At 47.5% G+C, this 26,472-nt stretch overlaps 1 protein-coding gene across 2 annotated transcripts; it reads left to right on the top strand.

Moving 5' to 3' along the window:
- Window positions 1–398: 398 nt before the first annotated feature.
- LOC130113879 (calcium-independent phospholipase A2-gamma-like) lies at window positions 399–25,866 on the top strand. 2 transcript variants are annotated; one of them, XM_056281572.1, is made up of 10 exons: window positions 399–540; window positions 837–2,181; window positions 3,227–3,376; window positions 4,305–4,456; window positions 4,862–4,956; window positions 6,511–6,682; window positions 8,009–8,066; window positions 8,679–8,873; window positions 21,423–21,618; window positions 24,401–25,866. In XM_056281572.1, exons 2-10 carry the CDS (start codon window positions 916–918, stop codon window positions 24,676–24,678), a joined length of 2,562 nt encoding a protein of 853 aa, XP_056137547.1. In that variant the 5' UTR covers window positions 399–540; window positions 837–915; the 3' UTR covers window positions 24,679–25,866. The 2 variants fall into 2 exon arrangements, with proteins under 2 accessions (XP_056137547.1, XP_056137548.1); XM_056281573.1 differs by lacking the exon at window positions 399–540 and having other exon boundaries at window positions 835–954; window positions 1,044–2,181.
- Window positions 25,867–26,472: the final 606 nt, after the last annotated feature.

The following is a 26,472-nucleotide window of genomic DNA, read 5'->3' as shown; positions in this document are numbered from 1 at the left end:
CAATTCACTGCAAAGTCTGAAGAAAATAATAAAAAAAAAAACAGTTCCCAACACCCAAGGTCATGCCCCCCCCCCACCGATAAAAGGGTAAAACACGCTTTCATTTGCCCACGGTCCAAGCCTGTATCAACTGCATTTACACAACAAACAGAGGAACTCGGCGATGGCCTAATTTAGCCTGTGACCTCAGCTTATCAGCACCTGAATTAACATTATTGATGTGTGCGCGTATCCCATTCAAAACTCAAAAGTCGGTAACCCGACGCGGAGACGCCCTGGCCAATCACAGCAGGAGCAGGCGGTAAAGACCCAATGGCAGGGGTAGATCAAAAACCACGTGACTATTGTTTTTCTTCGGGCGATTTCATGACGTCATTTTGAGGGGAGCCAGTGTCAAATCGGACGATGCCCGTACGTATGTCGGTCAGTCCGTAAATAGTAAGCTTAACTTCACGCCCTTAATGTCCGTTTGGAGATGGCAGCTTTCCACAGGGGGGGAGGCGACGTTTGATTTCTCCGAAACGGCGGTGTACGTGGAAGGTCGGTGTGTTTCGTTGTTGTTGTTTTTAGCTAGGTTAGCTAGGTTAGCTAACCGGTTGGCTAGCTCGGCGTGAGCTCACCGTTTTACCATATGGAAAAGTTTGCTGGAATACCCAACAGTATGCGTTTCCTTTACTTCCGCTAATCATCGGCCCGACAAAAATGGTTGATTGCCAACAGTAGCGTAGAATGTTCAGTGCTTATTCTTAGAAGCTAGCGTTGTTATGTGTCCATGTGTTGTCGTTTATTTTCTGTCATTCGTTCGTCACCTTTTTGTTGTCCATCGCCACCTCTAGGGAGAGAACGAGCGCAGACCTCGTAATCCATGCGGATGGAGTAAACTCACGAGACCTCGCACCTTAAAGACCTAAGATTATGGGCTGCAGATGGGGTCCAGATACCTGGGTGCTGAAAGTAAGCAGAGCTGTTGACTTGTTGAATGCACAAGCTCAAAGACCGACAGGATCACTGCCCTTGTCTCCTTTACGCCCTTCTCGTTTTAGGCTTCATGTACGAAAACCCGTCGGACACAGGGTTGGCTACCTCGGTTGGAAGTACGTCCAAAACCCCAGGAGCCGAGGACATAAAGGTTGGTTCTGTCGAGCCAGCCAAGTCAGGCAAAGGCTCGGACTCCACACCAGTGCCCTGTGTTTGAACACCTCAGCGTCACGCTGGTATGCTGGTCTAACGCAACACATGTCCCGAATTAGGAGCACGTTGGATACCGTCTCTAAAGCGGTGAGCGGGACCCATACAGAACTTCTCTCCAGAATTGCGAGACTCAAACCCAATGCTGCCCAGGCGGGTGAAGAGGTTGAGGTCGACCCCAAAGTAACACCAGACACTGAGGAGAGTGTAATCACACCCACTCCCACCCGTGTTCATTCCCTTTCCACGGGTGCTACACCCAACTCTACGCCTACATCTGTAGCCTCCTCTTCAAGCCCTGCACCTGCCTGTGCACCTGACATCAAAGCCGCTACCTCCACACCACCTCATAACCGTGACAAAGTAATTGTCGCTGCCACTCCTTCAAATACACACGAACCCAGAGAGAAAAAGATAAGGCGTGTTTCTTCTGCGGTTAAAGCTAATGGTGCCACACAGAGACCAGAGGAGGTAAAACCATCAGTTGGCAGCACTGAGACCAAGAGTACTACGATCTCTAAATCGACCACACCTCTGTTCCACCCCAGTACCTTCTCAGTCAGCTTAGATGAGACATACAACTACCTGGCCCATCACATCAATACCTACTTTAGCAGCATGGGCACAAATGAAAAGAGAGTGGAGAGCAGTGCAGGTGCCTCTTCTTCCTCACAGGGCCAACAAATTAGCGACCTCACGAAAGTGTCTGATAAACGAGCTATAGAGCCTGTGGCTACAGCAGCCCCATCCTCACTGAAAAAGGGTTTAGGACACTACCTGTCCTACTCTGCTCCCACTGTCCAAGCTTTTGTGGGAAGCTACATTGCGCCCTTGGTCCCCAAGTTCAGGACGGTGGAGGACAAAAGTGCAGCAGCTGCAGAGGAGAAGAAGAAGCCAGAGGATGCAGCTGTGAAACAAGTCGAGGCTACGGTCAGTAAAGAACACAAGGCCACAGAGGAGAAAGCCAAGAAACTTCTTCTCCAAAGGGAAAAGGTACTTTTATATTTAAGCATGAAATAGAAATGTTAAGATAGAAGTGTCAAAATTGCTTGAACTCCTCAAATATTGCTTCTCAAACAGAAGTCTAAATTGTGATTTTTAAAAAAAAAAAAATTTTTTTTTTGCTGGAGGTTCTACATAAATATTAGGCTTAGCTTTGAGCAATAGAGACAATTCCTGTGATTATTAACATTTTATCCTCATAGTCGAAGTACAGATATCATCAAGATGGGAAACGGTCTAGGTCTGCACTGGAGTGAAACATGATGCTCACATGTGTTGTTATTGTTGGTGGCATGGGTTATATCATGGCAGGGTTCCAGCTGCCTAAAGGGCGATGCCTGCATCATTGTTACTCTATATGACTTTTCATACTGAGCTGGCATGGTGGCTGGTGGGTTCCAGGAATCCTCTTTCAAAAATAACCACTGCTGTAGAGTCAGGCATACATAAGAATGACTGCTTTGCTTTGGTCTATAAATCCAGGCCAACATGTTGTAGCAACATAAAGCCATGCTTTGTTACAATGTCTTGTCTTGTTTGTATTTTGTTGATAATTTTTATAGAGGTAAGCCAAACAATGTCACTTTATAGGCAGGATGCCAGTTAAAAACATATGGGCGGGGGTGTCTGGGTGGCATGGCGGTCTATTCCGTTGCCTACCAACGAATCCCCGTGTTACCTCCGGCTTGGTCGGGCGTCCCTACAGACACAATTGGCCGTGTCTGCGGATGGGAAGCCGGATGTGGGTATGTGTCCTGGTCGCTGCATTAGCGCCTCCTCTGGTCGGTTTGGGCGCCTGTTTGGGGGGGGGGGGGCTGGGGGGAATGACGTGATCCTCCCATGTATTATGGCCCCCTGGCAAAACTCCTTACTGTCAGGTAAAAGAAGCAGCGGGGCTGGAGCAGCAACCGGGATGGCTCGGAAAATAGGGTAATTGGCCGGATACAATTGGTGAGAAAAAGGGAGGGAAAAAAACCCCCAACATACGGGTGGCCCTAACAAATGTTGTGGATCCTTGTCATTTTATTTTTGTCAGATTATCGCCAGGGTCAGCGTGGACAATCGAACCCGAGCACTGGTCCAGGCTCTCCACAGAGCGTCAGATGTTAGGGTCTACATCAAGAGAGTGGAGGACCTTAGTTACCACCTCCTGGAGTTCCCAGAGACCCGCGGTGTAGCAGTGAAGGTTAGCAGTTTCAACAGGCTCACGGTTTTTTAAGTTATGTTATTTTTTTTCTCCTCAATTCTGATGGAACTAAGCTTTGTTTTTGTTTTTTTTATTTTAATTATTTTTTTTGTCAACAATGTGTCGGATGTTGTGAATTCTCACCTGGCCTGCCATCACTTCAGTTCAACACCCATTCATATTATAAGGATTCATTTACAGCTGCATTGTTTTTCAGCATACATCATCATCTTATCATCTTATATTTTATATTAATCATATAATCATCTTATATTTTGTATTAATCGGCAACAGCTACCCTGTTAATGTAACATTGTTTTTTTCTCATGTGAGCCTAAATGTCGGTTTGCTGAGACAACAGATCATATATGTTTCCTCCTATGGCTGTTAAAATATCAGAGGCAGCCTACTAAATGCCGACCATCCTTTTATCATTTATTTACCTTACCGGTACCCTTATGTCTTTATTTTTAAGTACCTTAGTTGAGTTGAATCTGGGAGTGGCTCCGTGGATTAGTGATCAAATCAGTACTGTTGTGTCAATGCAAGAAGGTTCTGGGTTTGATCCAGGTCCCACTGTGTGACGTTAGCATATTCTTCCCATATGCATACATGTAATGTGAACTGGAGTGTCTAAATTGCCCGAAGATGAGAGTAATGCATACAAGATTATGTGTTGGCCCTGTGATAGACTGGCAGCCAGTCCCTGCCTTCCACCCAGTGCCTGCAGGGCTAGACTCCAGCCCCATTGCCACTTTGAATTGGATTCAACTGGTATAGAAAATAAATTACTATATCAAAAGTTAGTTGGAATTCAAGCCAGGGTATTTTATGTACCATAGCACTGGTTTAGTAATGGGGAATGGATGATACCGGTTTCTGCTACTGACAGCAGCTGTGTGTGTTTGTGTGTGTGTCGGTCACACAGGAGAAGGCCATACCCTGCCTACTGCGTCTGAGACAAGCTAGTGACCCAGGCCTGAGGGCAGCAGTCAGGGAGGCCCTCACTCTGGTGGGTTACCATGACCCCGTAAAAGGTCGAGGTGTGCGGGTCCTGTCCATAGACGGAGGGGGACTGAGGTACTGGAGGGCTTCTTTCAGCTGCTCTTTTTTTAGCATTTCTGCTCTGTTTTGGCGAGACACAAGTCACTAATACCAAATTTTAGCCAGTTTTAGACATAATGCCAAGACTTGGCTCAAAATGTTTAGCTGAATCTCAAAAGCTTTATAAGAGTCTGGGACTCTGATGATATTCTTCAGTGCAGCTTAAAAAAAGTTTTTTGATAGCAGCATGCCTAAGAAATCCTGTAAATGTCTTGGGCGAAAAATCCATCACACATCATGGATAATCTCCATTCACGATTCACAATTCTCATGATAATCATAATGTCTGTCTTACTCCTTTCATTGTAAGCTGATGGAGTAGTGGCCCTTTGTGTGTCTGACTGTCTGTCTGCCTGTGTCTCTCTGTGTTTGCATTTTCAGGGGACTCTTAGCCTTACAGACTCTGCAAAAACTGGAAACCCTTACTGGCAAACCCATCTACCAACTGTTTGATTATATCTGTGGTGTCAGCACAGGTACGCTGTCCTCCTGCCCTAGTTGTGTGCGTGTGTGTGTGTGTGGAGTGTGGGTAAATAGAGCAGTCCATAACAGCACCGGCTGAACCGGTGGTACCGATCTCCTGTTATCCCACTTACTGCTCCACTCTTGTGTGGCCTCAGAGACATTACTGCAACAGGACTCTGAACCCAGTCAGTGCACAGCCAAGGCAATTACTAAGCAAGACTCACTCTGTTTTCAAATCCTTTATTGTACTTCTTTTGTTCCAGTGACTTACATTCTTAACATTTTTAGACACAGTCTTGGTTCTGGTAAGATTAAGAGAGTGAGAGATCATTAAAATTCTTTTTTTTTTTTGTTGCATTTTATAAAGATTTTCTGGCTCAGGGGAAACATTAGTAATGAAAGCCAGAGTAAACATCTGAATGCATATCGTTTTCAGCAATGCAGTGCATTCACCTGTATTGTGTTGATAAAGGCACGTTTTTCCAAGATATGCAAGGCCATCACAAGGTGGCACTGTGGACCACAGTCAAACCCTGGCTCCTCAGTCTGTGACCTTGCCGTATTCACTTCAGAGCAGATGGGGTTTTTTTCTCTCTGTAAAAACCCACTTTCCTTTAATCACCACCAGAAGTTTCTATTTGTCTCAAACTACTTGAAATTCCTTTCCCTCTGTCTCTCAAAGCCAATCTCTCTCTGTCTGCATAATCCCCTCCAGTTGGCGCTAGCTTCCTCTCAGATTGTGTGAGTGTGTGTAAGTGCGTGCGTGCATGAATGTGGGCATGTATGTGTGTGTCTGTTACAGCGCCATGGTAATCTCCCCTCCAGATAGAGTGATGTTCCCACATTAAAGCTCGTTTTTATCCGCCTCTGGCTAGCTCCTATTAAATGCACCTCATCTCTCCACTCCATGTTGTACCTTGCCAGACCAGTAGGCGGCTGTTTGGTAGCGAATCTTGCAAGTTGTCCCGAGAGCTTGAACAAAGGGGCGTCTGCAGCATAAAGATGAAGTTTTCAAACATTGATGTTTGGAATCTTTCCTGATTGCTGTTGGGCCAGGAAAGCTCAAGGGAATTTGGCCAAATCAAGATTTCGAACTGGTTTATGTCAGTGCCAGCAAGAGACTTGAGAGGCATTGCCAAAATGAGAGAAGAAAGCCCTAATTGTGGCTAGAAAGAGGATGACACCCTCAGTGATGACAGTCAGTCTGTCCTTATGAATATAACTGCAGCATAAACAGAGAAGCACTTTGCTGTTTGTAGTGGGCTCGCCATGTTAATCCCACCCACCGGCTATAAATGGATCATCTCAATGAAATGGCACTAGGAACAGATTATCTGTGAGGCAGTTATCTTCCCATCAACTCTTTGCCTCTAGGTTCAAGGTCATGGCTAGCCTAGTGAAGAATAGCAGTTTGAGTTTGCTTTGCCAGTGTGCCCCCTGCAGTGAGTAACTGATTTCCTTTTTTAATGATCTGTTGCTCCTACATATGTGTGTGTGTGTGTGTGTGTGTGTGTGTGTGTGTGTGTGTGTGTGTGTGTGTGTGTGATATCACATTTTCTACGCAGGTGCTATTCTAGGTTTCATGCTGGGCTTGTTCCAAATCCCCCTGAACGAGTGTGATGATCTGTACAGGAAGCTGGGCTCAGACGTCTTCAAACAGAACGTCATCGTCGGCACGGTGAAGATGGGCTGGAGCCACGCCTTCTATGACAGCGAGACCTGGGAGAGCATGCTCAAGTGAGCTCCCTTGTCACACATTCTGTATTGGTGGTAGATCAACGCTCCTGTATTGTTTGAGTCAAAAGAATGTGGAGGTTTTTTAGGGGGGGGGGGAGTTTTTTTCCCCTTTTTCTCCCCAATTGTACCCATCCAATTACCCCACTCTTCCGAGCCGTCCCGGTTACTGCTCTATCCCCTCTGCCGAGCCGGGAAGGGCTGCAGACTACCACATGCCTCCTCCGATACATGTGGAGCCACCAGCCGCTTCTTTTCACCTGACAGTGAGGAGTTTCACCAGGGGGACGTAGCGGAGGATCATGCTATTCCCCCCAGTCCCCCCCCCCCCTCCCCTGAACAGGCACCCCGACCGAGCAGAGGAGGCGCTAGTGCAGCAACCAGGACACATACCCATGTCCGGCTTCTCACCCACAGACACGGCCAACTGTGTCTGCAGGGGCACCTGACCAAGCCGGAGGTAACGCAGAGATTTGAACCGGCGATCCCTGTGTTGGTAGGCAACGGAATAGACTGCCACGCTACCCAGACACCCCCAAGAATGGGGTTTTAATTAAACGCCTAAAAATAAGATCTGTGGTAAACAGTAGCGTAACAAATTTGGATTTTTTTTTTGTACGATGCGCTAATCTTTGCAAATCAACACCATGTTTATAATTGTCTCATGTGTAAATACTATTGCCAGGAGAGAAGAAATAATGTTTGGCTAATCTGTGAATGTTGCTAATATGTGACAGCCTTTTGTTAGCAGCTTGTTTTTTTATAGTGCATTGATGCTTCAAAAATCGCAAAAAGACGGTTTGCTGGTAGATTTATTTCACACAACATCCAAACCTTATGACCTTGTCCTGGCTGCAAATCTTATTTTAGGTGTCTCAAAGAAAAAACATTAATTTTCCTCCAAAGAGGAAGAGCTGAGGGAACCCATGGTTCAAAAATGCAAACTTATTTCGGTATTGTATCAAAGCTGGACCACTCTATTAGCTCTTTAGTTCTTTTCTGCAGTGTCCCAAAATGAAAAGATGTACATATCCTAGATGCTGCCAGCTCTTATGGGTAAAAAAAGCATTCAACAAATGGTTTATGTCAGGTAATCTCTGAGATCTTGAGCAACTAGTCATGTCCAAAAAAAGCACACAGGTGTTATAACAGAAAACTGTTCAAAATTGATGCAGAGGATGGCGAAGTGATAACAGACTTCATGAACTGATGCATGTGCAGGAGAATTAGGGGTGGCTTGCAGGAATATTCTGCATCGATCCCGATACTATCCAGAATTCACCAAGCCTCAAAAGTAACATCACTGCATTCTCATCATTTCTTCCACAGAGAGAAAATGGGCTCAGATCTGCTCGTGGAGACCTCCAGAAATCCCAGATGCCCTAAGGTGAGCATTAGATGATAGTATAACTCACCCCACCCCTGTTTCCCCACCCTGTTGTTTCAGTCTAGTTATCAGCAGCCAGCAAGCCTCTACCCTGCCATGTTCTTAATGAGGTTATGGAGGAGGCCTTTGGCTCTGTTTCTGTCTCACAGTCTGAAAATCAGCCTTTACTCACACGACTTGAGTATTCCATTGTGACACAGGTGTACAGAAAATGTCCTATGATGCTATGTAATATACTCTGAAGAGGAGGAAGTTTGGTGGGTAGAGTTCCATATGTCAGCATGCTCTGCAAATAATTACAGAGCGTGGATAGTATTAAAATGGGTTTAAGTCTCTGAAGTTAAGTCTCTGTTTCGATGGAGATGTGTACATTATATTCAATTCTGTCATAATGCATGTACATATGACTGTTATGTAATACATGTTATATACCATAGCTCTCTGTGTTACATCTGTGGTGGATAAAGCCTAAGCTCAGCCTAAGCTCAGCCTAAGCCCACATTCGTGTTCTTTATAATGTTTCTCGGCCCAGCTAAATGTAGCTCTCCATAGCTGGCCTTTGAGAGAGAGAGTGAGAAAGAGCTATAACCTGTCATATGTCAACTCCTGCAGGTGGCAGCAGTGAGCACCATAGTGAACCGGGGCACTCCGCTGAAAGCTTATGTGTTCAGGAACTACAACCTGCTACCCGGGGTGCGCTCCCACTACCTTGGGGGCTGCCAGCACCAGCTCTGGCAGGCCGTTCGCGCCTCATCAGCTGCTCCGGGGTATTTCCAGGAGTTCACCCTGGGCAATGATCTCCACCAGGTTAGAGTCCCTTTCACTCCAGCAGAGACTAACACAATTTAAATAGAACGGGTGGGCACAAGGGTGGTTGTAGCTATAATTACAAGACCAAACATTTTCAAAGAGGGCGTCTCCCTGGATGTCTCCTACCGGTATTGTGTAATAACACTGAGAGAGCGTAATTGAATTAGATAATGCACTTACATTGACGTTTACCTTTTAAGCACGTGGTAGATAATTTCATTCACAGAGAATCACACGGGGTTAAACAGAATGAACTTTAACCCCTAGCTTTCCAACACTATGAGCAGCTAATCTAACTGTATAACTGAGGGCACAGGTTTTGCCACAGGATGTGACAAATATTCATCCCTGTGTCCTAATATACCCAATCTATGGAAGCAAATAAGAGATAACAAAAGATCATGTCAAGTTTATTATTATTATTTTTTCTAATTGAAGCAGTATGAGAGCATTTCTCAGATAGGAGAGAAATACCTCAGAGAGGCTACTGCGATAGTCTCATGCTTAGGAGACTGAGGCTCAGAGGGCGAAGGTATAAATGACCGGTAGTATCTTAATAATATGATCATTAGTTTCTGGGGTGGATTTTCCGCTGTGTAACATGACACACAGAGTCTAATGGTCTCTACTGACTTGGTGCTCTACTAATAGTGACTGTGTCTGCACTCTTCTCATCTCTTTTTACCTTTATTATTTTAATCCAGTGGAGGCTTGGTGTTGCTCCTTCTGCAACACCCTGGTTCACATTCATCATGTTAGATGTTCTTATCTTGCAGCCATCCAGACCGATCTAGCCACGATCTCCTGCCCGTGGTCACTGAGCGGCTGATGGTCACTGATTAAATCGGGATCAAGGGCCTTTCTTTTTAAGGGCAGCTCGACGGTAGTTGTGTAGGATGAAGCGTTTTTAAGGAGTTTCAGATTGCCTTGTGAGGAAAAAAAAAACAGCCTTGTAGAAAGCTGGGAAGTGGTGACATATTTCCTTGCTGTCAGCATTTGTGTTCCAGGCAGCTGTGTTTTGACAGGAAGATGAGTGATGGAGTCTGAGCTAGACACACTTAACTCCATCTATCTAGGCTTAGCAGGTATGCATTAGCTGCCGGAAAAACAACAAGCACTCACAACCCGGTCAGACATCACAACCCCTATCCGCTTTCAGCCATTTTACCAATCAATTGATCTAAATATATATATGTTTATATTAAATTGCATTTATGGCCCTTGTGCTCCACTTTACCATACAGCTTAGTAAGGGGCTTTGTCATTTGCAAGTTTTTGAGTAAAAAAACACCAGAGGTCCAGCCATCCATTATCCAAACCACTTATCCTGCTCTCATGGTCGCAGGGATGCTGGAGCTTATCCCAGCAGTCATTGGGCGACACCCTGGACAGGCTGCCAGACCATCACAGGGCTCACACACACACACACATACACACACACACACACAAACACATATTCACACCTAGGGGCAATTTAGTATGGCTGATTCACCTGACCTACATGTCTTTGGACTGTGGGAGGAAACCGGAGCAACTGGAGGAAACCCACGCAGACACAGGGAAAACACGCAAACTCCACACAGAGGACACCCAGGACGACCCCCAAGGTTGGACTACCTCAAACCCAGGACCTTCTTGCTGTGAGGCGACCGCACTAACCACTGCGCCACCGTGCCGCCACACTATTTCTGTCCTGCCTCAGTATCCAGCTTCAGTAACCTGGCTTTGACCTGTCACGTCAGGTTCTCCTCGTACTGAATTGGAAAACACAAATGAAGCATGCGTATGATGATGAAATCAGGCACAGCACAGCATGCACACTTGTGGAAGAACGAGCACGTGTTTACATCAAAGGTGGAGCTGCGGGCTTCCGTGCCCCCGCATGCTTAATTGGAAGCGGTGTAAGCTGTGTAGGTGAATTGGGGACCGTGAGCGGGTGGAGAGAGAATGAAAGAGACTGGTTGATGAAAAACCCACAATTGGTGGGACGTTTCCTCCCCAGCCTGCTGTCTTGCTAGTCTCGCCCCACTCTGAGATGCATATATTAGCCCAGCGGTGCGCTTCCCTCGTCACACGGCAGCGTTTGTTTGGCGGAAAATAATCCACACGATCTAATCTGGAGCCGTTTTCTTTAAATCCACTGGCCAGTTGGTAGAAAGGTAACCTCATACTCAGGAGAATACAAAACAACACCCAGTACTCTAAGAAGGCCCTCTCTTCTTCTCACATACTTCATTCATCCCCTGTAAAGGAAGTCATCTTTTTTTCTTCTTTTAAAGCAGGGTGTTTGAACTAGTTTGGAGCTCCTGGAGCGGGGCGAGGTCATGCTACAATTCTGAAGCTACTTATATGGCGCATAACATTTTACATCATCAGCGAGTGCAGTACTAGAAAGCGTGGAGCAGCAAGTAAGAAGGGGAAGTGAAGTTGATGTGGCTAACAGGCTGATATGATAGAACTAGTTGTAAAAGATCTTAACTAACAGTGTCTTTAAGGTCAGCAGCTGAAACACGTTCAACCATGTTTTTTCTTTGTTGTTTAGTTTTTTTGTTCAGGGTTGGTGAAGGTTCTGACACAACAGAACTGGTGGCTGATTTCTGGGATTTAGGATTGTCAAACACCAATGTGGTTACCAGTATCACCAAAGCTAAACAAACACAATAACCTTCAGATTTATAGCTTTAACAAAGGCATAATATAACAGTTGTGCCAGGTAGAATTGCTTCATTTTTGTTTTTGTATCCCCCCCCCAACCTTTTTCTCTCCAATTGCACTTGGCCAATTACCCTATTTTCTGAGCCGTTCCCAGTTGCTGCTCCACCCCCTCTGCCAAGCTGGGGAGGGCTGCAGACTACCACATGCCTCCTCCAATACATGTGGAGCACCTGGCAATGTGGAGTTTCGCCAGGGGGACGTAGCGCGTGGGAGGATCACGCTGTTCCCCCTCCCCACGAACAGGCGACTGACTGACCAGAGGAGGCACTAGTGCGACAACCAGGACACATACCCACATCTGGCTTCCCACCTGAAGACACGGCCAATTGTGTCTATTGGGACGTCCGACCAAGCTGGAGGTAACACAGGGATTTGAACCGACGATCCCCGTGTTGGTAGGCAACAGAATAGACCACTATGCTACCCGGACGCCCTATGTTTGTTTTTGTTTTTTTTAATCAGCTATATCTCAGAAAGTTGAATCAGTTCATCTGGACACAACGTTTATTGACAGATAGGTTTCACCACTCATCTAAATGACATCCTCAGTCTCAACTGGCTGCAGGTATCCCCACCCTTATAAACAATACAGTGGCCTAATGACCGAAACCGGCACCGTGACATCACAACCGAAACCAACAATCGATTTCATATACAAATCGCCGTGACATTTAATTAGAGTTAGAATGGCCACGTGTACTATTCACAGAGGATTGGGGAGTGTTTGCAATCACAGCATTGTAAAATGGTGACAGATGTACTCTTGAGCCCCCCCCCCCCCCCCCCCCTCAATTCAGGGCTGGTCGTTCCCTCTTCACAAAGATGGCCGGGAAACGTTTCTCCCAATAAACGTTTTGTCCAGATGAGCTGATTAAACTTTCTGAGAAAAATCTTTCCATGCCCAACCTGGATTTTTGAGCATGCATTAAGACAAGAAAAGATATATGCAAATCCATCCATCCATTATCTGAACCGCTTATCGCCTATCCCAGCAGTCATTGGGCAGCAGGCACGGAGACACCCTGGACAGGCCGCCAGGCCATCACACAGGGCCGACACACACATTCATACCTAGGGACAGTTTAGTATGGCCGATTCACCTGACCAACATGTCTTTGGACTGTGGGAGGAAACCGGAGCACCTGGAGGAAACCCACGCAGACGGTGGCACAGTGGTTAGCACGGTCGCCTCACAGCAAGAAGGTCCTGGGTTTGAGCCCCGGGGTAGTCCAACCTTGGGGGTCGTCCTCTGTGTATAGATTTATACAAATAAAATATGAAATTAAATAATAAAACCTAGAGCCTTAGCTGCAAACCATTCGAGAACCTGTAACAAGCCTGTTTTATTATTCCTCTGTTCTTTAAAGCTGTTTCGTCTGTACAAATGTACTACATCTGAACATATATTTCTAGTCGTGGGACTTCGTTTCCCAAAGCCTCATAAATACGTCTTTTGTCTTCATGACCAAATCTGAGTCACAGAATCGATTCATTAAAAAAAGCTCCACTTGTTCTTAGCAATGGGTCAAACGCGTGAGAACTTCCACACGGTTTAGATCCTGTAGGTGACATTTTTTCATTTGTCCTCTTTGTTGAATTTTCTACAAAAACTGTACAGTCAAGGATACGGTCCTAGAACATTTTTTTCTTAAAAAAAAGAAGAAGAAGGGGAAAAAAAAGAAAAAGGCCATTGAAACCAGCCCTTGAACCCATGTGTTTGTTATAGATTTCAACCACTTTCATTTCCAGGTGATGCAACCGCAAGCCTTGGAAGGCCTGTTTACCCAACGCTTTATTCATCAGCCACCCGATTACGCTACTTGAACGGACTGGCTCATCACCTTCTCCAGCAGTGCGTAACATACATAACACGCCGCCCGTATGATGTCAGAATTCTCCGGCGAGAGAGTCATTTCATCCTTTTCCATGGACGCCCACATGGCATTCCGTCCAACCCGGGAGCTGCACAATCGCCCTTTTGTACATCTTGAGTGCGAGACCGCGGCCTCGCCATGTGCTGAGCGAATGCCGGAATTCTCAAGTAGTATCTTTCAAGAAAGTTTCGATTGTTTGTCATCCTCTTCTGGGTTTCTCCGGCCTGGGGCGGGAGTCTTAGGAGGGCCAGAACTTTTTACATTCGGGGCAGTGGAAACATAAGGGGGGGAAATTGTAACTAGGAGCACAACATTTAAAGCGAAGCAGCCGGGGCATTATCGCAGCCTCACACTTGCCACCATAACCACAGAGAGGATGCCTTGGTGGGAGGGAGTGGTGGTGTGGGGGGGTGTGGATGATGAAGGCAGGGAAGAGGAGGAGTATGTTCCACATTAAAGCCCACTCTGTTATCTCTGCTCTAAAGACCACAGAAATAGCAGACTTCAGACGATTGACAAAGGGATGCCAGGGCATGCGTGGAATTGCAAAGAGGGCGCGATTCTCTCCGCCCGGTTGCCATGGCGTCTCCCGAGGTGACGGGGATGGAACGGGAGCATGTTTGTGCCAATCTCTGCCAGCTTTTGATTTGGAGGTGGAGCGGGTAGGATGTGTGTGTGGGGGTGGGAGGGGGAGGGGGGATACACTGGGGTTTGCATTGCCGCCCCCCCCCCCCCCCCAGTGCCAGCTCCAACTTGGCACTCTTCTTAGCAGAAAGACTCCACACAGCTAGGGAATGGAGGCTGTCAGCTCAAAACTTCCAGAACACACTTTCTCCGTCACCGATATGAATGAGGGACGAGCAAAGTGAGTCTGAAAAGTCTTCAGAGTGTGTATTAGAACCAGAATCTTTGGCTATGTACTGTACAAGGAATTTGGCTCGATGGGTGGCCCGCATACGTCACATGAGTAAATTTGCTGTTTTGTTAGGATTAAAGTCGGCTGATCCGCTGTGGCGACCCCTAACGGGAGCAGCCGAAAGTAGTAGTAGAGTTAGGATTAAAGTAGTATATTACAAAGTTTTCAGTAAACGGCATCGAGTTTAGAGAAATACAAAACAGAAATGTAGGGGAAAATAAGGAGTCGTTTCTACACAACACGGTCTCTGTGAGAGCCTTAATGATTGCACCGATATGAAGCCGTGGATGCTAGCAATGGAGAAACATTGACGAAAAAGTGTGGCGATCTAGAGAATAACTCACTTGGTTCTGAAAACAGCAATAGAAAAGAACAGCTGGTTTTGGAACGTCATTAAGAGTGTATAAGAAGGTATAAATATGTAGGTCTGACTATAAAAATAGTATAAAGTTGACTTAAACAGAAGTCACAAAGCGACAGAGATGCTGAGTCTCAAAGGAGGGAAAGAGGAAAAAGTGGCAGCGAGCTTCATTTTGCCAATCCAACCTGTCAGTTTAGGGAACACTTTGACTTCTCGTCTTTCCCTCCCTCCATCCATCCATCCACCCCTCCTTTGGCCACCCGGAGACGTGTTATAGGTCATAAACCATCATCATCGGCGGTCACTTGAAACGAGTACGACTGTCCTGTCTGCTGGGTTGTCTACTTGTGGGTCTTCAGATGGCGTAGACCACATCTCACAGCACTGCATCATTTCACAGCTAAGGCCAGGAGAAGAGAGAAGAATTAGGTTTCCCAAAGAAATGCACCTTACTGGGTAGTTGATAGACCTGTAGGTTCGGACCAACCCAGTTTCAGATGGATGTTTTTTTTCCCATCTCTTAATTAAAAAAAGAAAAAGAACTAAAACTATTTTAATTTATTAATACGTGTATACACCAATCATCCAAAACATTAAAACCACTGACAGGTAAGTGAATGACATTGATTATCTCATTACAATGGCACCTGTCAAGGGGTGGGATATATTAGGCAGCAAGTGAACAGTCAGTTCTTGAAGTTGATGTGTTGGAAGCAGGAAGAATGGGCAAGCGTAAGGATCTGAGCAACTTTGACGAGGGACAAATTGTGATGGCTAGACTGGGTCAGAACATCTCCAAAACGGCAGGTCTTGTGGGGTGTTCCTGGTATGCGGTGGTCAGTACCCACTAAAAGTGGTCCCAGGAAGGACAACCGGTGAACCGGCGACAGGGTCATGGGCGCCCAAGGCTCATTGATATGTGTGGGGAGCGAAGGCTAGCCTGTCTGGTCCGATCCCACAAAAGAGCTACTGTTGCTCAAATTGCTGAAAAAGTTCACGCTGGCTATGACAGACAGGTGTCAGAACACAGTGCATCACAGCTTGCTGTGTATGGGGCCGTGAAGCCGCAGTCAGAGCCGCAGCCGAAGTCAGAGGGGCCATGATGACCCCCGTCAACCACCAAAAGTGCCTACAACGGGCACGTGAGCATCAGAACTGGGCCATGGAGCAATGGAAAAGGGTGGTCTGGTCTGATGAATCACATTTTCTTTTACATCATGTGGACACAGCTGGGTGCATATGCGTCATTTGCTTGGGGAAGAGATGGCACTAGGATGCACTATGGGAAGAAGGCAAGCCATTGGAGGCAGTGTGATGCTCTGGGCAATGATCTGCTGGGAAACCTCGGGTCCTGGTATTCATGTGGATGTTGCTTTGACACATACCACCTACCTACACATTGATGCAGACCAGGTACATCCCTTTATGATAATGGTATTCCCTGATGGCAGTGGCCTCTTCCAGCAGGATAATCTGCCCTGCCACACTGCAGAATTGTTCAGGAATGGCTTGAGGAACATGACAAAGAGTCCAAGGTGTTGCCTTGGCCTCCAAAATTCCCCAGATCTCAATCTGATCGAGCATCTTCGGGATGTGGAAAAACAAGTCCAATCCATGGAAGCCCCCACCTCGCAACTTACAGGACTTAAAGGATCTGCTGCTAACGTCTTGGTGGCGGATACCAGAGGACCTCTTCAGAGGTCTTGTGGAGTCCATGCCTCGATGAGTCAGAGCTGTTTTTGTGGCACGAGGGGGACCTACACAATATCAGGCAGCTGGTTTTAATGTTTTGGCTTATCTGTTTATGTAAATTGTGTGTGTGTGCGCGTGCGCCGAGCATCCGGGGTGGGGTGTTGGTGGTGAAGCTCATGTCTGTGCAGGGGAGGAGGGATGGTTCAGGGAAAGGAGAGAGGAGGATGAATTGGGGCTCTCAGACACGTCCTCATCAGGATGAGCTCCTCCTGCGATAAGCCCTGAGAGCAGGGCCTGGAGGCGGGTGGAGGATGGAATTCAGACTCCTCAGCCTCACTGCAGACAGCTCTTTTTTTTTCCTGCACACACTCTGGATCTGCCTTTCCCCTGTGTATCAGTACACACACACACACACACACACATGATTGCGCTGGCACACTTCTTTAGGGATTAGGCCAGTCCACTGATTACATTGACTGACTGGTTACTGTGTGAAAGTCTCCCTGGTTCCCCAGTCTACACACACACACACACACATGGCCTTTCACTGTGCTGGCTAACCAGACACACACACACAAACATACCACCACACATACCACCACACATATAGGCCTCTCACTGCAGTGGCCCCAAATGAGATTTTCGGGGGAATAAATGTAAGAAGGTGTGGTTTTGAAGGCAGCTGGCTCTCCGCTTGTGTTAACGTGCATCGAGACGCAAGTGCGTGTTCGGCCACTTCGCCCGGGCTCACCGGGGGAAATTAGCTGTGCATTGCCCGTTAATTTGCATGTTATGATGGACAGCGGAAATATGCTTTTCTAATATGAGGTAGTCAAATTAGACCATAAAGCCACAAGGGAGCCTCGGCTAACTAAATGTGACCGAGGTGAGCCGCACCTGTTTGTATAATTTCAAGGAATGTCACACACGCCAATCTGAAGGGTCACCGGCAGTCAGGGATGATTCAGTGTTTCAATATTGGGTGGTTTTGCGTGCACACCCACACACACACACACGCAGTGTTTGGCGATAGGTAGAGGCACACAATACATCTCAATTGCTTTTCCCTGCCTGGGGGTATAGTTGGCATTCTCAGTCACTCACAGATGGGTCCGTCCTCTGTTGACAGCCTGAGAAGATTTCTGACCTCAGTGAGACCTTTTGGGGCCCGGGATTGGAAAGGCCCGATTGCACAACTGATTTGGCTTAATTACATAACATGGCGTGAAGACCTCTGTCCTGACCTGGCCAGTACAGGACGGCGCTCATCACGTTAGTACGACTCTCATTGTTGTCCTTGCCGATGACAATAGTGACCTTATTCATATCTTCTTAAGGCAAGTGATTTGGTACACTGAGCGTTTATTTTATTTGAATAACATGGGCAGTGATCTAGGAAGGTTGGTTTTATGCAATTAAAATGGGCCCATCTTGAAAGATTCATGATAAATATGGTCAGTTTATATGCGAGCCTGGGCCTGATGTGCACAGTTTGAAGCCAAAATATTCTTCGACGTAGACAGCGATACATGCAACGATTATGTACTGGATGTCCACTGCAGGAAAAAACAAACAAGGCATTGTGAAGTGCCGAATCGGACGCCCATGACTTATGTAACCCTTCCCCAATTAAACACTTTTCTGAAAAGCGCTTCATTGCCAGAGGCCTGTGATAAATCGTGACAGAACTGCAGGGGCCCCACCAGCCCGGCCCTGTCAAAGAAAACCCACACAAAGACGTCCTAATGACCGAGGCAGCCGATTGGAGCTGGAGATGATGTGAATGCCTCATCAAATGCACATAGAGGGCTCACCTCACTTCGACTATATGAGTGAGCAGTCTGTTCAGTCCTTTATGGCCTCTCTTCATAGTGGACCATAGCCACAGGGTAAAGGGAAAGGGAGAAAGATAGGCAAGACAGGCCCGGAGAATGAAGGGGGAGGAAGTTTGCTGTCCAAGCTAATGGGAGCTGACATACGCTGATGCGTGAAATGACTTTTACTGATCATGACGATAGCGCCTCATTCCTATTCAAATCGGTGCTCCCTGTTCGAAGACGGCTTAAAGTGGAACAGTGCTGATGAACTCCCAGAAGCTAACGACGGCAGAGATGTTTGCAGCAGCGACGTAGGGGAGTTTCAGATTATCTTCATTTTATCTCTTCATCACGTCTCATATCATCTTAATAGAGGTTTTACTTCCGAATGTGTAGTAAGAATAGATGGGGTTTTTTTCCCCCCTCAATTCCATAATTGAGTTTAATTGCCGGGTTGAGCCTGTGAAATGCAATCCCGTAGGTGCAAGAGGCCTAATTAGCTGAAAACTTGTTTTTTTCTGGCTGCTGGGAAAAGAGAAGAGGTGATTTGTGGCTCTACCATTAGTCCCTGGAGAGGAGTGCCAAGCCTCGACAGTATAGGTGGCTGAGCTTTACCAGAGTCGAGAAACTCTGGCACGAGAAATGAAATATCAAGAGTCACCATCGCCACTATCCAACTAAGCCCTGAAAAGGCGCTGAGGTTTAACTCCTGTCGGATGGACACAACTGAAAGGGCTGTGCCCTTCTGAGGATTCTTGACCCCTACGACATGGCACTTTGCGACAACGGGTTGGAGGCGTTTAAGTGAGAAGGGCAATACAGCCTTAAATCCTCAGTGGGGGGAAGTGACCTTTGTTCTGCACCATGCTGAGTGCGTGACAGGCAGCTTGAGTCAGGCCTTTTTTGTGGGCAAAGCTCATTTGCACAGTATGCCCTAAGGAGATCATTGTTTCTAACTTGACTCTGTGTACAAATATAGTTCTTAAGAAAAACCCTTGTGTGAGAATGTGGGACATTGGCCAAGTACGGGTCTCTTTAAAGTGCCCAGGCATGGCCAGTGGCGTGCAAATGCGGCTCGATGCCTGCCAAACTGCTCTCAGTGTGGCTCTTGCCTGGTACCGTCTCCCTCACGAGCGCCCGTTTATTCCTAACAGTCGTGGACGAAGACGATGGCTGCGAACGGTTTTCTGAATAACAGACCTGGCTGAAAGTACCAACACGCACGTCGCGCGAAAAACCTACCGGGTCGTGGTGTGTCTTTGCTCCCTAAAAAGCGAACATTTCCTCGGGGGACCCCCCCCGACTCTGTTCTTCGACTCTGAACGACCCCAGCAGGTGCCCCTGAAACGGAGACAAGTTGTTGCGTTCCATTCTCAACTCACCAGAAATCTGTGCGCTCGCTTGTTAATTCCAAGCGTCTCGGTTCTGTGTGTGAAGCAAGGCATTGTGCTGGCGAAAAAATCGCCCCCGGCTATGAATAGAAGGGAACCCACAGCCGGACCAAGGCTGCTGCCATAATTGCCGCTGAGTTGAGAAAATGGAGTTGCTCACAGTGGTGTGTGTGAGTGATAAGAAAACTGCTTACTTGTTTTCTATCCTGCTGGGGTCATCTGCTGCTGGCTGCAGCCTCGCTGCTTCTAATTCTCCATTAGGTACAAGTCCCCCCCCCCCTTTTTTTTTTTTTTTGGTCTGATTCAGGGATTCGGTCCATGGTCTGCCCGACACCCTGCTGGCGCATAATGACGTGTTTCGGACTCAGACGGCTCCCTCAGCATTTCTTCCCAGCACTGTGGGTTGAATGGGACATTTTCTTTTTGTGTGTGACTTCCAGTGAAATGAGTACTCCCCAAGGTTTTTGGCTCTCACAAGAGACCCTCTGTTTGAACTATCTAGTAGGTTCTAAATGGCTCATGCAACACCTTTTGTGAGAAACTGTTTTCTTCGAGCCCCGAGAATAGCTCTTCCTCTCATCAGCCCACTGGACTCGCGTAGACCGGAGAGGTTTTTGCCTTTGACGTAAGGAAAGGTAGCTTTTGATTAAAAGTTTTATTTTGTGGTATTAACACATGCAGAGTTAATGGTCTGTAAAGAGGCCTGCCTCGTCACATTTTCAGAAAGCCCCTCGATGTCACTCACGGGTTCCTTCGATCGGAGAGCTACTGTATTAAGATCACACAGGTCGTTAAGCAGCCGTCGTCTGTGTAGGTGTTCTCTATGAGCGCTATTTTATTTTCGCGGTTGCCCCCAGTCACACTTCCACATCCATTTGCCTTTTCCTTCTTTCATCTTCCTTTTTAAAAAAGAAAAAAAAAATCTAGTACCTTGAGGCGGTGACACAATTTCTCAGTCCAGCTCCCCAGATGATTAACAGACCTGCGCCTTGGTAGGCAGCCTTCAAATTACCCATCATGCCATGTGCTCTGACATTGATTTGTACTGGGAAAATTCTCATTATTACCTTTGCACTGCTGCAGAGCGGTTGGAAAGATGGAGCACCCTATCACCACCTCCCTTCCTCCGCCTTCCACCTTCCTACACTCTTAACATGTGGAAGAAGCACACACAAGTGGTACACATGGTATTATATGCCCTGACTCAGAGATGGATGATGGATGTGAGCGCTTGATTTCACACACACACACACAAAAGTAGGTTGTCGTTCCCCCTATTGTGTCCCCAGACACCTGGGGCCCTCCATCTCGGCCCCCCTTCCTCGCCTGGCCTCTTTAATGAGGACTGGCCCCTGTGTGTTTGATCCTGCTGCCAGCGCCAGCCGGCGGCCCCTCAGCCTCATGCCTATTCAACACTCCCTTGAGCCTCTACACTCGCTCCCCCATGGCCTTGGGTAGACTAAGGATCCATATCGAATGGCCTCCTGGGCTGCCGGTTGATATCAAAGCCATTTAGAGCGAAATCAAGGCAAGGGGGCAAACCACAATAACAATAAAGTTCAGTTCTTTTTAAAGCTGCGAGCAGCTCTGAAAGTCCACATTGTTTAGTCACATGTTCTTCAGTAATTTAGCCTGTTTCATACTGAGTTTCCTGAAAAGAATCCGTGTTGTCTCAGTCGGAAATCAACCGGCTTCGGGTTACTGTGCTCTGAAACAAACTGTGTGGGGCTTTTTACATTTTAGTTTCCAGCTTGAGACACTTGCCTCTCTGTGTTTGCAGGATGGAGGTTTGCTGATCAACAACCCCACAGCCCTCGCCATCCACGAGTGTAAGTGTTTGTGGCCAAACACACCCCTGGAATGTGTGGTGTCACTTGGGACGGGCCGCTTCGAATCACCCGGCAAGCACAGCACCACCTACACCAGCCTCAAGACCAAGCTCACCAATGTCATCAGCAGTGCCACAGACACTGAGGGTAAGCAACACTCTGTTAGCCCAGTCAAGCCAGACCGGTCTTGTGAGTTAGTCATGTTGGTCTTTCATGAGATTGGGTCTTGTCTCTCTCTTATCAAGACTGATTTCAAGGGTGTCGAGGTAGCGTAGCTATTTTTTCTCCCTGTTAAAGGTTTTTTTTTTAGGGTGTTGTTACTTATCCGATGTGAGGGTCTAGGGACAGGGTGTTGTGTTGCTGTAAAGCCCCCTGAGGCAAATTTGTAATTTGCAATATTGGGCTGCACAAATAAAATTGACTTGACTGTACAAAAACCAGCAGGAAGGTTAAACGACGATGGCAACAGACGAATAAATCTCTAAGAGCTGACACACGTGTCACATTATGTACTGTGTCCACGTCGTGTGACTGGTTCTGTGATGTGGTTTCCTCTGCATAACTAACCCCATCGTTTACCACGACTTTGTTTGTCTTTTACAGTTCTGCTGCGTTGCATCATAACTATTTAGCCCCCTTGGATTAGAGTCTGGATTTGTCTCCAAAGTGATTAAATCATGTCCCTTTTTACAGGCCCCTCTATTTTGAATAGCTGTCACTGAAAGGGAGGCCAGACTCAACAAACATCATCGTGGTCAGCTCATGAAACTGGTCTGGCTTGTCAAGCTAACAGCATCCAAGCAGTCTCTAAAACTCGTCAGCATTACAACATAGATCTCACTGCAATCGTTCCTCGCCAGAATTAGTACGAATCACATTCTGTCATTCTGCCGGCCTCCCACAGGAAGAGACGTCGGCTTTGATGTCATCTTATCAGTGCGAAGCCAAAGCACCGCAGAGCCGGCCGACTTTGTTCCGGATACGCATGGCTACGGCCCTCTGTAGTTGCGGCTGCCTCTGCCTCCTTATCACCTCTGGACACGGGGCACCTCCGCTGTTCCTAAATTTGGCACTGTCCCTCCCCTGTAACTGCTGTAGAGCAGCGTGTGACCCAGATGCTGGGAGATGCTTGCCTCCTGTGTTTGGAATTAAACACGCCACCCCCAACCCCGCAGCTCTCCAGTCGGGCTCTGTTGTTTAGAAACAGCAGATTAACACGAGTGTAATCTTCGCCTTCCACATACATCCACTCTGACCCCCACTGTTCATCTGACCCTCGCTTTCTTTCATGGTGTAAGAGATAGGGTAAATACAGTGAGCTCGCTCACGCGTCATTTCTTTGCTTCAGAACAGTATTTTTTTAGCCTGTGCACCGTCTACTGCGTCTACTGTGCACCATTTTTTTTAAGGCACTGACGTTAGAAAGATGCTTGCATGCGGTGCTTGTTGTGAAGCTTGCCAAGCGACTACACAAAACAATTACAGGATGGCGCTCCCTTGCTAAAAACGTAAATATTTTCAACTGCTACTCTGGGGCTGTGATAGCGTGAGGTCTCATCCCAAGTGTGCTCTGGAACAGCGTGTCTTTTTCCATTGAGAGCGATGGAGAATAAAGGTCATTGCTATGAAGAGAGGTTTTCACTGGAATCGTAATCTCGTTCTGTAAGGGCTGGGGGGAAAAAAAGGGCACCAAGAATCCACTACGCTGTTGTGTCCATGCACGGCTATTAAAAATGATGGGAAGTTGGTGTGTTTTTTGAATGTTATATTAAAAATAACTCCGCGGCCAGGTAGCATAGCGGTCCAACACGGGGATCGCTGGTTCAAATCCCCGTGTTACCTCCGGCTTGGTCGGGCGTCCCTACAGACACAATTAGCCGTGTCTGTCGATGGGAAGCCGGGTGTGGGTACGTGTCCTGGTCTAGCGCCTGCTCTGGTCGGCCGGGGCGCTTATTCAGGGGGGAGGGGGAGCTGGGGGGAACAGCATGACCCTGCCATGTGCTGCGTCCCCCCTGGCGAAACTCCTCACTGTCAGGTGAAAAGAAGCGGCTGGCGACTCCGCATGTATCAGAGGAGGCATGTGGTAGTCTGCAGCCTTCCCCGAATCAGCAGAGGGGGTGGAGCAGCGACCGGGGCGGCTCGGGAGACTGGGGTAATTGGCTGGATACAATTGGGGAGAAAAAAAGGGGGGGGATTCCATACTATGGTAGTCCCCCCCCCCCCCAGAACGAACACTTTAACACTAGAAAATGCCCCTTTTTGTAATACCTTCTGACCCCCGTCCAACACGAGCACCGCTGTAACTGTCTTTATCTGGCTATACTCTAGTGTGGTCAAACTGTAAAAGCTTTAGTGTGGTCAAACTGTAAAAGCTTGTGGTCAGACTGTAATAATCAGCTCTGTGGTGAGTACTGTGAACAGTAAAAGTCTCCAAATACCCCCCAAATGAGTTACAGGTGGAGATGGTTTTAACAGCGTTCATGTCTGTTCTCTGAACTACCGCTCACCTCTGCCAGGCATCTGTGGGAACGCTGACGCAGACATCTGCTCATGTTGCCTGCTGGACTCTTCAGGGATAGCTACCCTGTTTTTGTTCTATCCCAAACTTTCTTCTTTTCTGTTTTTTTTTTTCCTCGATTTTTTAAATTCTCAGACATCTGCGCTCAGAATAACCCCAATTTGGGCCCTCTCGCACACTCAGGGCCTAAAGTTTTGTTGTTTGAACAAATGCAAGGCTGTCAAAAGGCTTACAGAAAGGTTTTGACTCGTGTTCCCAGCTGACTTTCACCGTAATGCTTGACTGTTTGTACATACTGGGGCAATTAGCTCCTTATTTGTGTGTTTACGGTTGCGGTATCAGTGTGAACAGTGTGTATTTTTTCTTGAGTGGCTTGTCCTTGTTCTCACCTCTTCTCCTCCCCTCCTCCAGAGGTTCACACCATGCTCGACGCCCTCCTCCCTCCAGACACCTACTTCCGCTTCAACCCCTACATGAGCGAGGAGGTCGCCTTGGACGAGAGCCGCAACGAGAAGCTCAACCTGCTGCAGGCTGAGGGCCTCCGTTACCTGGAGCGGAATGAGGAGAAGCTGAAGAAGGCCGCCCGCATCCTCACCCGAGAGAAGAGCTCCGTCCAGAGGTTGGCAGAGTGGGCCAGGCTTAGGGCCGACATGTACAACGGCCTGCCGTCCTTCTCCTCCAAGCTCTAGCTACGACGCAACCAAACGTTACACACCTTACCTACAACCACCCCCCGCCCACACGCTAAAATCCAGTATTGTTTGGCATTACCATGGACAAGCGAGCTTTGGTCATGCAAGATGTGCATGTGTAGATGTGAAGATGCCAACCAGCCTTCTTTCTTCATCCTCCAAGCTCTTAACACAACCCACTGACAAACAGACACTCATCTAGAGAACATCTCACCCCTAAAGATCCAAAAACGGATAACAATACGATGGCCAGTGGTCCAGTGGTGGTGCAAGCTCTCAAAGCTTAGGTGTGTAGATCTGAAGAAAATGTATTTTGCCCTTTTTTGTTTTACTATTATGGTTTTTTTGTCATATGTATCGGTAGGTGCTCTATTCTACAAAACACCGCTGGACTCTGATGTTGAATGAAGCGTCACTCTGTCCAGCTGTTTTCTGGTTTCAGCATTTAAAATGTGTGGATGCTTTTATGGGTGACCACCATGTTGAAGGGAGATTATTGGTTAAAAAAAAAAAAACCCTGAAGAGTAAAGCACTGCCGGCATTGTGAACAAATGCTTCTATGACACTAAAAGCAGAGGACTGTAGATGATGTCCAGTGGCCCTGCTGAAAGCCAGCAGCTTATCCTGACATCAAGCACTTTTAAGCTATTTGTTTTCCTTTTCAAAGCTATCTCATAACAACCAGTCTAGCCTCACAAAACTATTTATAAATACTTTCACTGAAACAGTATTGAGAAAGTATACATTGATTAGATTGTACATATTTTTTTCCCCGGAGCGAACTGCCAACAAAGGAATAATAGTCTTATCATATAACGATTAACCTAGGGGCATCTGGGTGGCACGGTGATCTATTCTGTTGCCTACCAACACGGGGATCGGTGGTTCGAATCCCCTTGTTACCTCCAGCTTGGTCAGGCGTCCCTGCGGACACGGCTGGTCGTGTCTGTGGGTGGGAAGCCGGATGTGGGTATGTGTCCTGGTCACTGCGCTAGCGCCTCCTCGGGTCAGTCGGGGCGCCTGTTCGGGGGGGGGGACTCGGGGGAGTAGCGTGATCCTCCCATGTGCTACATCCCCCTGGTGAAACTCCTGTCAGGTGAAAAGAAACGGCTGGCGACTCCACATGTATCGGAGGAGGCATGTGGTAGTCTGCAGCCCTCCCCGGATGGGCAGAGGGGGTGGAGTAATGACCAGGACAGCTCAGAAGAGAGGGGTAATTGGCCGGATACAATTGGAGAGAAGGGGGGGGGGGTCTAAAAATGAAAAAAAAAAGATGAACCTGAACAGGGTGGCATGGTGATGGAGTGGTTAGCGCGGTCACCTCACAGCAAGAAGGTCCTGGGTTCGAGCCCCGGGGTAGTCCAACCTTGGGGGTCGTCCTCTGTGTGGAGTTTGCATGTTCTCCCCGTGTCTGCGTGGGTTTCCTCCGGGGGCTCCGGTTTCCTCCCACAGTCCAAAGACATGTAGGTCAGGTGAATCGGCCGTACTAAATTGCCCCTAGGTGTGAATGTGTGTGTGTGTGTGTGTGGGTGTAGGTGTGTGTCGGCCCTGTGTGATGGCCTGGCGGCCTGTCCAGGGCGTCGCCCCGCCTGCCACCCAATGACTGCTGGGGTAGGCTCCAGCATCCCCGCGACCCTGAGAGCAGGATAAGCGGTTCGGATAATGGATGGATGGATGGATGGATGAACCTGAACACCTCGTGCAGTCCTGAGGATCTCTCGCCTATGTGACTGGTCATGTATATTTTGAAACTTGCACTTTGTGTGAATATGCAGCTATTGGTTATTTTCA

This window comes from Lampris incognitus, chromosome 6 (assembly GCF_029633865.1).
Source record: "Lampris incognitus isolate fLamInc1 chromosome 6, fLamInc1.hap2, whole genome shotgun sequence".
Classification (NCBI taxonomy): Eukaryota; Metazoa; Chordata; class Actinopteri; order Lampriformes; family Lampridae; genus Lampris; species Lampris incognitus.
This window is presented reverse-complemented; position numbering and strand designations above follow the sequence as displayed.

Excerpts from the sequence above, each read along its gene's own strand:
- LOC130113879 (XM_056281572.1), top strand. The coding sequence starts at position 916 with ATGGGCTGCAGATGGGGTCCAGATACCTGGGTGCTGAAAGTAAGCAGA. Across the intron at positions 2,182-3,226 it reads TTCTTCTCCAAAGGGAAAAG|ATTATCGCCAGGGTCAGCGT; the intron begins GTACTTTTATAT and ends TATTTTTGTCAG. Across the intron at positions 3,377-4,304 it reads CCCGCGGTGTAGCAGTGAAG|GAGAAGGCCATACCCTGCCT; the intron begins GTTAGCAGTTTC and ends TCGGTCACACAG.